Genomic DNA, 10,880 nt, shown 5'->3' on the forward strand with positions numbered 1-10,880 from the left:
TCGAGTGGGGTGCTGACCGGTGCCCGGCTCCGGGGACGATGAGACCCGGAGAGGAGCGCCCTGTGGAGGCGGGCGCCCGCGGCGGCGCCCCGGACCTGGAGCTGCTGGAGCTGCTGAAGCTGCGCGCGGCCGAGCGCATCGACCAGGCGGCCGAGCGCCTGGGGGCCCTGAGCCGCGCCATCTGGAGCGAGCCCGAGCTGGCCTACCAGGAGCACCGCGCCCACGGCGCGCTCACGCGCTTCTTCCAGCGCGAGCCGCCGGCCGCCTCGTGGGCCGTGCAGCCGCACTACCAGCTGGCCACTGCCTTCCGCGCCGAGTGGGCGCCGCCGGGGGCCGGCTCGGCGCGCAGCCCGCTGCACCTGGGCTTTCTCTGCGAGTACGACGCGCTGCCCGGCCTCGGGCACGCCTGCGGCCACAACCTCATCGCCGAGGTCGGGGCGGCTGCGGCGCTGGGCGTGAAGGGGGCTCTGGAGGACCTCCCCGGGCCGCCTCCGCCGGTGAAGGTGAGGTGGGGCCCGGGCGCGGGACTCCCGTCACCTGCCCCGGCCGGTACCGAGCCGGGAATGGCCGGGCCCGGCGCCTCCCGCGCGCACCTGTGTCCTCCCGCCCCGGGGCCGGTGTAGGGACGGCGCGAGACGTCCCAGCCTGGTCCCGGTCCGAGGCAGAACCGCTGGATAAAACTTCATGAGTTGCCGACCTAGCGACACTTTGCAGATTTGGGGGGTTTGTTTCCTCTTACGTAGTTGTAAAGAGTTGAGTGGATTTCCCCGTACGAAAGAACTTAGCCCCAAGCCTGCTTTTCGTTATGGCTTATTTTTTGTAACAGTAGCCACCTCAATTTGCTGACAAGGTCGCGGCATCTCTGAAGGAAGTGGGTATTGTAGGGAAACCTACAGCCCCTCTTCATTAGCCCCCCCCCCCCAGTCTTTTGTTTGTGGCAGTCATAGGAGCTGTTGTGATTTGAGTCACTGGTGTTTGGTTAGGGTATTATCAGTCGTAGAAGTATACAAAAAATTGGGAAGCGAATGAACATTTACTGCATAGATGTAGTTCATCTTGGAGTCTAAATGTTTATTTCATGGTTTTAAAGTAAAATATCTGAGTTCCTCAGTCGGGGAAATGTCGTTTATGTTTGTCATAGGGCAAGTTTAATCTGGTGTACTCTCTTTTTCCAGATGGTATATTCTTCATTCTGTGAGCTAAGATGCAGTCTTCACCATTCAGGTTAAGGGGAAAACAAATGTTTTCGTCTTTAGTCCTTTTTTTCCAATGTCAGTAACCTTTTACTTTTACTCTAACAGTTTCATCATTTGTGACTTTTTCTGTTTACCTGCCTTTTCTTTTCTGCCCCTGAGGGCTTGTTTTTGCATCTGACTAGGTTTTTGTTTTGTATTGCGTGGGGCATCCTTTGCCATTGCATGCAACACTGGAGAGTTAGCTTTAACCAGGTTTATGAAAAGTTCATAGAAGTCAGCAATATGTAACTTGAGAAGTCATCAGATTTAACTAGTCAAGGGTTAAGAGTTTAAAGCAGCTTAATTTAAGAGTTTGGGTGCTTTACAACTTCTAAAGAAAGCTAGACTTTGGGAAATGTATACACTTCTGATTTTGAATAGTAAGCTGAATTTTTTAGCAAGGTTATCTGTCCTACCTGAAAATGAAATTTATGTCAATTCCCTTTGCAAGCCAAGACTTTTTCCAACTTGTTCCATTGTGTTCTTATACATGATCTTGAAAGTATATTAGTTGTTTATAGATAATTTTTCTTTGCTTTAAAAATTGTTTGAAGAAGTTAAACTGAAATATCAAAGTAAAATGTTTATTCTGCAAAGTTCTTTTTTGTTTAATTAGGTGTTTGGTGACCAATAAATCTGCCTGGTTGAACTGGTGGAATCGAATTAGTAAGTTTGTGTAATAGTTGGCCGTTTCTAACCATGGTCTTAAGATTTGTTTAATGCTCTTCATAAAGGATTAATGAATTAAGATCTTTGAATGAGGTAGCTCAGTAAGGAACAGGCCTGAATATTTAATCCCAGCTCTTCCTGAAGACTTGCTCTGTGACCTAGGGCAAAACAACCCTCCCTAAAATGATGTTATAGATCGATCACTTGCCTCACAAGGTTGTTGTGAGAAGAACTAATAAGTACTGGAAAGTTCCTTACAAGTAAAGTGCTTATGAATAGTTAAGTACCTATACCAAAAGACTTAGTCAAGAAGATGCTGTAAGAAATGATGCCCTAGCTGGTTTGGCTGAGTGGTTAGAGCATCAGCCTTTGAACTGAAGGGTCCTGGGTTTGAGTTTGACCAAGGGCAGTATCTCATTCGCAGGATTGATCCCCAAGCCCCAGTTGGGGTGCTCGGGCAAGTGCAGGAGGCAACCAATTGATGTGTCTCTCTCAAATTAGAGTTGATTTCTCTCACTCCCTACCTTCCTCTCTCTCTGAAAAGCAATGCAAAAAAATATCCTCGGGTGAGGATTTAAAAAAAAAGAGAGAGAGAATGAGAGGGAGGGAGGGAGGAAGGGAGGAAGGGAGGAGTCAAGGAAGGAAGGAAGGAAGGAAGGAGTCTTAGGCCCTGGCCAGGTAGATCAGCGGGTTTGTTCTCCGGTCAGGGCACATACAAGAATCAACGAATGAATACATAAATAAGTGGAACACCAAATCTATATTTCTCTCTCCCTCTCTCTCTAAAATCAATCAATAAATAAAAGATTTTAAAGAAAGGAGTCTTAAAGAATTTTAAGGAACTTATATATAGTATTTATCTTTTCCATCTTTGCCACTAGTTATATAAAATTGAGTTGTAAAATTAGGAAAAGTTTTCTGTGCTAGCTTTAGTACATACTTTACACCAAATTGGTGTAATAATGTAAATTAAAACGGGTGATTAGCATCATAGATTTATGCCCACTGCATTATTAAGTGTCAGAGAACAAAACATCTCTCCATAGTTTAAGCATTTTAATGTACATTGTGGATATGTATGCAAGAGAACTTGTTTGAAGGTTTCCTACTAGGATTTTTTGTTATTTTGTTTTGACAGAGGTATTTCCTTCTAGGTGATTGTCCTGGGAACTCCTGCAGAAGAAGATGGTGGTGGCAAAATTGATTTAATTGAAGCAGGGGCTTTTAAAAATCTTGATGTTGTTTTTATGGCCCATCCATCCCAAGAGAATGCTGCTTATCTCCCTGATGTGGCTGAGCATGAGTAAGTAATCAAGTTGAAATAAACTTCTTGGTGGAAACAGACTATTAGAATACTTTCATGTTTTTTCTTAAAGAAGAACAGAAATGTATTGTCTTATAGTTCGGGAGACATGAAGTCTGAAATCAGGTGACAGGGCCAAGGTCCCTCTGAAACCTATAGGGGAGGATTCTTCCTGCCTCTTCCAGCTTCTGGTAGCACCAGACATTTCCCTGGCTTATGGCAGCCTAATTCTCATCTCTGTCTCTGTCTTCACATGGCTCTCTCTGTCTCTCCACATTGTCTTTCCTTTATGTCTCTAGAATATTTTCATGTCTTAACTGGAAACTGAAACTCCGTATTTATACATTTAAAAAGTAAATTGAAAGATAATGATGCCTTACTTGGTTTCCATTGAATCATATTTGGTAAGCCTCTTCTAATTGAGATTTAATACGGTGTTCATAATTGGACTATTAAGTAGTGCCTAAAAAGCGTAAGAATAGCAAACAGAATATGTTGACACATGTTCTCTTTTTAACCGTCTGACTTCTTAGATTTTTTCACTGGCCATCTTTTCAGATGGAAAAGAGAACAGGAACAAAAATTAAAATTTAAAGAATTACTAATGTGTTCATCCTAAATATCTCTAACAATAAATAAGATAAAGCACTATGTCCCTACTGATCACCTTTCCCACATCTAGTCCCTTCTGTAGAGGTATGTATTCTTCCAAGACTTTTGGTTATATTTATAGACATAAGTAGGTACATGTAGAAATTAAATTTTAGCCCAAGTGGCGTCGCTCAACGGTTGAGCGTCCACCTGTGATCCAGAAGATTGAGGTTTGATTCCTGGTCAGGGCACATGCCGGGGTTGCGGGCTCCACTCCCGGTGGGGGATGTGCAGGAGGCAGCCAATCAATGACTCTCATCATTGATGTTTCTATCTCCCTCTCTCTGAAATCAATAAAGACATATTAAAAAAAAGAAATTACATTTTAAAGGAGGATTTCTACCCTGAAGTACTGTGCTACTCATCATCAGTTATAGTTGGTTATTCAGGATGGTTTTGCTGTATTTTATCTGTAATTCCAGTTTGTTCCTGGGAGAATGTCAGTGTAGCTTCCACTCAATCCACCACATCTTGGGTCTCCTGCTTTTTGCTTTTTAAAATTAAGCAATATGTCCCATACCTACCTGGCAGCAGAGATACCATGATCATAAAATTAAACAACATGTCTTGAAAATCATTCCATATCATTTTGTTTAAAGTCTAAAATACTAATGCTGATACAAAACAACCACTGACACTTATTTTCTTGTAGTTCATTGTACTTTAATTGAACATAGATCTGAACCGTAGAAGTGGTGCTAGAGTTTTCATAAAGGACATACTTTTCCATTCTATAAATTTATCACAGTTTCGGTAAAATTCCAGTTTCAGGTTGATGGTGATTATATATATATATATATATATATATGAAATAACAAATATTGTAAAATCTTAAAAATATACTTGGTTGCTTTTATTTATTTTTGTTTTGCTAACAAAATGTTTGAAATCAGTCAGGAAGTATCATGAGCATTTCTTACACTCCTGAATCTAGCCCATTTTTAAAAAAGTTGAGTGGCTTTTTTATAATTTTGTAATTTAAATTTAATCAGTTGGGCTTTAAAATATTTTATAAACAAGTCATCTTTATAAATAACTAATATGCAATCCTTTCTCTAAACCTTTTTTTTTTTTTTTAATTGTATCTGTGTAGTTAGACTGGTATGAGAAATATTTGAAGTGGAATAACAATTTTTAAAATTTTAAGATATCAGTGATACAGGTATTTTGGAACATTAATAAAATATTGGTCAGGAACAACTGACTTGATCCTAGAGTATTTTATCATGCGAGTATAATCTGATTTTTAGAGGTTGCCCTAACCCATTTCAAATGTCACCTTTCTCTTTCCTTGACTTTCCCCCATCCCGAACACAGAATTATCTGAGTTTTTGCAGACCTTTGGTATAGAACTATCACAGTGAAGTGTAGAAGGAGACAGGAGCCATCTTTTTTTGTAATTCTAGCACCTAATACAATATTACATATTTGTTTGAATTGAATTCTGTACAAATTTAATTTGGATAGGAGGTTGATCACAGTTTCTCTTTTTCTTTTTTGGAATGCCTTCTTTGTGTCAGTCACTCTGTTATGTAATAATAAACTACAACTAAACTATGTAAATTGCTGTTATTGCTACAAATAATTTGCAAATAAAAATTCTAGCAGTGAGAAAGTAGGATGAATATTAGTTGGGTGATTCTAACTACTTGGATTTTTCTAAATTTAGTGGTACTGAAAAAAGTAATTCCACGTGATGTTTTATTTCCTAGTGTGACTGTGAAATACTATGGAAGAGCATCTCATGCTGCCGCTTATCCCTGGGAGGGAGTCAATGCGTTAGATGCTGCTGTTCTCGCCTACAACAATTTGTCTGTGTTAAGACAGCAGATAAAACCAACCTGGAGAGTTCATGGTATGAATGTCAAATATTTTGTGTAACAGATGGTGCTTGCTTAATATATTCCAGTGAAATACAATTACTTACTATTTGATTTTTTTAAAAATTGGAAACTTTTTGTGTACTTAATATGAATATTCCAAAATATGTAAATATTGTCAGAAGTCATGTGACAGGATACTAGGACGTTTGTCTATTTGTGGGTAAGAAGACATATAAGATTATTATTAAACAGAAATGAAATGGTCATTTTGAGTATTAGAGGTCAGTAATTTTATAAGTACCTATGTTCTTTCTGTGGTCATTCGAAGTTGGAACTTGATTTTTCAGTTATTCTGTCTCTTAATGATAACAAAATTTTATTATTTCCTCAATTTAAAAAAAATTATGGTTACTGATTTTATTTACTCAAGTGCTATTAATCCTAAGTAACATCTTTTAAAAGTTTGTGTGTCACCTTAATATAAATACAATAATGAAGTACTGTCTTGAAGGTACAAATTTATATTTTAGTTTATTTCCTTATGATTTGGGAAATTATTATACTTCTTAAAAAAATTTGTCCTTATTGTTGAAAGTATTACAGATATCCCGTTTTTCCCCATTTACTCCTTTACCCTGAACCCTCCTTGTCCAGACCTTCCCCACACTATTGTCTGTGTCCCTGGGTTGTGCATATATGCATATAAATTCTTTGGTTAATCTCTCCCCACCCACCCACCCCAGCCTTCCCTCTGAGATTTGTCAGTCTGTTCCATGCTAAATTATTATACTCTAATATCTATTTTTTAACCTGTTTAAGCTATAGGCTTAAATTAGTTTGTAATTACACTTTAACCACTCTCCTACCTTAGTTTCTAAAAGGATTAAGCAGGAATATGTAAAAAGCTATTTTTTTAAAGCAGGTCATATAAAATTAGATTTTGTATATCTATTTTAGTTATAACTTTGAATAGATAAATTTTCCTTCTTTGTGTAGTTCCAAATAAATGCATTTGTTTTAATAGTTAATAGTACTTAGTGGTCCTTGGTACATTGGTTTCTTCTTAGCATTGAAATTATTTTCCCAGAGCCAAATGCCTTTTAAAATACTCATACGATTCTTGAGGCACAAGAGTAATTGTAGAAATTCACACCATCAGGTTTTTTTCTCTTCTTATGTCAAAAGTTTATCAAAATGTACAACTGTAATATAAGCTACTGAAATAAAAGCATTTTCCAGAAGCCTTAATATAGTTATAAAATTTCTAACAGCTTTTTATAGTCAGGAATCATAATTTCTTATAAATCCCTTAGGATAAAGTATATATAGACAGTTTTTTTGTTTTGTTTTTTTCCCTAATAGCTAGAAAGTATCACACTATGATATATAGAAACTTTTGTTGTATAGCAAAATCCTTGGTATATCTGTGAAGCAAATAAGTTTAAATTATTTTTCTTTATATACATATTGGCTGAAAACATTATGGGTATACTTAAGCTTAAAGAAATGGTCTTCAAGTTCAATTCCAGTAATTTGGTCCTTTTTATAGGTATAATAAAAAATGGTGGTGTAAAACCCAATATCATTCCCTCTTATTCTGAATTAATCTATTACTTCCGTGCCCCTTCAATGAAAGAACTTCCAGTTTTGACCAAAAAGGCAGAAGATTGCTTCAGAGCTGCAGCTTTGGCTACTGGATGCACAGTAAGAACTTTTAAGAGTTAATCGAAATTATAACAGAGTTATATATGTAGGCTGGAGCTGTTTATATTAAGTTAGCTTTGAATCTTACTTGCTTCTTTCTTATTTGGTGATATCTTGAATATGTAAAATTAGTTGACTGAATAGTCGATGTGAAAGTCTTCACTTCTGATTTATTCTACTCACTCTGCACAGGGAAGACTACAGTCATCTTATTACACAGTAATTGGAACAATTCATACTGCTGAGCTAGAATTCCTGCCTTTTTCAAGTTACATCCTTTCCTTATTGGTAGTTATGCTTTCAGAATTGCTCTATATAGTTTCTATAAAGGAAACTTTATGGCAAAATCAGCAAAAGCTATTTTTGGTGAAGTTCTAGATATGTGTAGTAGGGATATAAATACTTATGGCTTGCTGGAATGAAAGTTGAAATAGACACTGAAGTTAGTCAAGAGGTTTTGTTCATTTGCGCCATGAAGTCAGTAACATTATGTAGGGCATACAGTGGGATGAGAAGTTACAGAATGACATAAATTTTGCCCTGCAGGGAGCCAGTAGTCCAGTGGGAGAGATAAGACTACTGGATTCAAATCTATATTTTGTGCCTCTCAGCTTCACTGAATCTGTAATTTTCGGAAACGTTATTTAATATCTCCTGGCCTCCATTTTCTCTGATGGAAAAATATTTTAAAATATTTTAAAAATGGAGATAATATAATCCATCTTAGGGTTCTTGTAAGAATTAAATGAGGTAGTGTTTATGAAGAGTTAGGGTCTGATCCTTATACATAATACCTTTTTTTCTGCCCTCATTAGACTGGAGATGTGATTTATTCGGATAGTAGCAGTGTCCCAGACAGTAACAGTGATTCTCAGAGGGGATATGTTAAGTGTCCAAAGAGTAAAAATTAAGTATTTAACCCTTGTTTATTTATAATTATAAATATTTAAAATATTTATTTATAAAATAAATGCATGAACTATTATCATTTGCTAGTATCTCAAGGTATAATATTCCCTTAGGATAAGGTTCATTGTTACTGGATTCAAATCTATATTTTAAGTAGTCTTTTAGTAACTTTTTATATTTTGGCAGGCTTGTAATATCTGATTAGGCTATCATTGTTTCTAACTTAGATGTTGCTAAGAATAGGTATCCTCTCTGCCATTTTATAATTGGCTTTTGCTAATGTTCTAGGTATTATCATTAGTTTGGGGGAATATTGCCCATTTTGATTTAATGAAAATTGAATCTGGCCCCGCCGGGCATGGCTCAACCATTGAGCATCGACCTGGGATCCAGGCAATCGGGGTTCGATTCCTGCTCAGGGCACATGCCCTGGTTGCGGGCTCGATCAATGACCCTCTCATCATTGATGTTTCTGTCTTTCTCTCCCTTTCCTTTCCTCTCTCTGAAATCAATAAAGATATATTTTTAAAAAAAAAAAGAATTAAATCTGTAAACTGTGAATCTTCTTTATCTCAGGGTACCTTTATACATTTCAGATCAGGCAGTGGTGTCAGTGTTGGTTTGTATATTGAATATCAGTAAAGCTTAATTTCTTCTTGTAGAGGCCACAGCCTAGAGCAGAGTGTTTGGACCACCAGCGTCAGAATTACTTGGGGCTGCTGGTTAAAGTGGAGATTCCTGACTCTCCCCATACCCTACTAAGGTGAATGAAGTTGAGACTTACTGGGTAGGAGAGCTAGGTGACATCATGTGGTTCAGTGCATACATAATAAAGGAGATAGGGTCCTAGGAACTCTCATTATAGAAAATACCTATTTTTGTTGTAAGAGATTTGAGAGAGTTTATATCCAGAAGGGGAAGTACGCCATCTTAACCTCTTTCCGTTAAAGTCATTGCTGGTTTGAAATTTAGATAGTAAATTTTAGTTTTTTATTTCAAAATTTGTTTTTTAATTTTTTATTAGGTAGAAATTAAAGGTGGAGCACATGATTATTACAATGTCCTTCCCAATAAGAGCCTGTGGAAAGCTTATATTGAAAACGGGGAAAAGCTGGGAATAGAATTCATTTCAGAAGATGATGCAATTTTGAATGGCTCTTCAGGTACTTAAGTTCTTTTATATATTGTGCTATTTGAGGAAGGGAAATCTTTGATTGAATGGTTTTGTTTAACAGCTTCAAAGGTAGGAAGGTATTGCTGATGTTTTTAATGATATTTTTTCACAAACTTAATGAGTAGAGGATTTAGAAGTTTTCAATATCTGAGAGATAATTGAAAACAGTTGATGAGGTTGCCCAAGAAATCCTAGGGATCAGTAGCACTTAGGACACAAGCAAAGGAAGTGATCTAGAGAAGGAGACAGAGAGTGGTCAGAGAAAGCCAGTCAGGAGAGGGTGGAGTCATGGAAGCCAAAGGAGTGGAGAATTTCTAGAAGGGAAGGAGCAGTAAATCATGACAGGTGCTAAAGAGATTGAATGAGATAACTATGATCTAGTATCCATTGGACTAGCTTTAGAAATTCATGGATAATCTTATCTTTCCAAGGATCTACTGATTTTGGAAATGTTAGTTTTGTGGTTCCTGGGATTCATCCGTATTTTTACATTGGATCTGATGCCTTGAATCATACAGAACAATACACTGAAGCTGCAGGCAAGTGTTATTAGAAGTGACTGTTTTGCACGTGCTCTCCTTTTGTAGCGGTAGCTGCCTTGCTGATTGTTTCGCCTGTTGTTACTACCTTACCCAACACCGCCTCAGCAAACACTATATTGTGTGGGCAGTGGAGAGGCAATTTAGACATAGTATTGAAATCTAACCTGAAAACTAATCAATTCATTTATAATGCTATAGAAGTATTTTAATTTGTCTTCTCTACCTTTTAGGATCACAAGAAGCTCAGTTCTACACCTTGCGTACAGCCAAAGCTCTAGCAATGACTGCGTTGGATGTTATTTTTAAACCAGAGTTGCTAGAAAGAATCAGAGAGGACTTTAAATTGAAACTTCAGGAAGAAGAGTTTTTAAATAGAGTAGAATGAAAGGAAGATTGTGGAGCCGCTTATGAATCATTAAGAAGAAGTGATTTTTTTCATTAACCTTTTTTGGTGAAGGAGGAGGGCATGTTTGTTTTTCAATCAAAAGGAGTCATTTCTCTTGCCTTAAAGACATGTCTTGAGGACATGATGTGGAGAAAACACATTAACTCTTAGCTAAAATTAAAATCTTCACAAATCTATATTTGATTTAATTGGTATCTTTCAGGAGCTGGTATGTGGTGGCATTTTTTAACCTGGATGATATATGGTTTATCAGTGATTGTAGTTTATAAAGTCATATGTTGTATATTTCAAAAGATCCTAGAGATTTCAAACCTTATATTCAGAATTGATGCATGAAAGATTTTTTTCTGGTATAGAATGGTAAAATTGTTTTATAAAGTAGTTTTAAAATTCAAGTTCTAAATTTGGGGGAAGTTCATTTTGATGCCTGACTATGTTTGTTTTGGATTAGAGACTTTTTAAAG

At 37.4% G+C, this 10,880-nt stretch overlaps 1 protein-coding gene across 2 annotated transcripts; it reads left to right on the forward strand.

The window, feature by feature from the left end:
* On the forward strand, positions 1-10,483 carry PM20D2 (peptidase M20 domain containing 2). 2 transcript variants are annotated; one of them, XM_087817505.1, is made up of 7 exons: positions 1-503; positions 3,059-3,207; positions 5,571-5,713; positions 7,231-7,385; positions 9,319-9,457; positions 9,900-10,007; positions 10,241-10,483. In XM_087817505.1, exons 1-7 carry the CDS (start codon positions 39-41, stop codon positions 10,393-10,395), a joined length of 1,314 nt encoding a protein of 437 aa, XP_087673631.1. In that variant the 5' UTR covers positions 1-38; the 3' UTR covers positions 10,396-10,483. The 2 variants fall into 2 exon arrangements, with proteins under 2 accessions (XP_087673631.1, XP_087673632.1); XM_087817506.1 differs by having other exon boundaries at positions 7,318-7,385.
* The last annotated feature ends 397 nt before the right edge of the window (positions 10,484-10,880 follow it).

This window comes from Miniopterus natalensis, chromosome 5 (assembly GCF_054644295.1).
Source record: "Miniopterus natalensis isolate mMinNat1 chromosome 5, mMinNat1.hap1, whole genome shotgun sequence".
Lineage (NCBI taxonomy): Eukaryota > Metazoa > Chordata > Mammalia > Chiroptera > Miniopteridae > Miniopterus > Miniopterus natalensis.

Excerpts from the sequence above, each read along its gene's own strand:
- PM20D2 (XM_087817505.1), top strand. The coding sequence starts at position 39 with ATGAGACCCGGAGAGGAGCGCCCTGTGGAGGCGGGCGCCCGCGGCGGC. Across the intron at positions 3,208-5,570 it reads CCTGATGTGGCTGAGCATGA|TGTGACTGTGAAATACTATG; the intron begins GTAAGTAATCAA and ends TTTATTTCCTAG. Across the intron at positions 10,008-10,240 it reads ACAATACACTGAAGCTGCAG|GATCACAAGAAGCTCAGTTC; the intron begins GCAAGTGTTATT and ends TCTACCTTTTAG.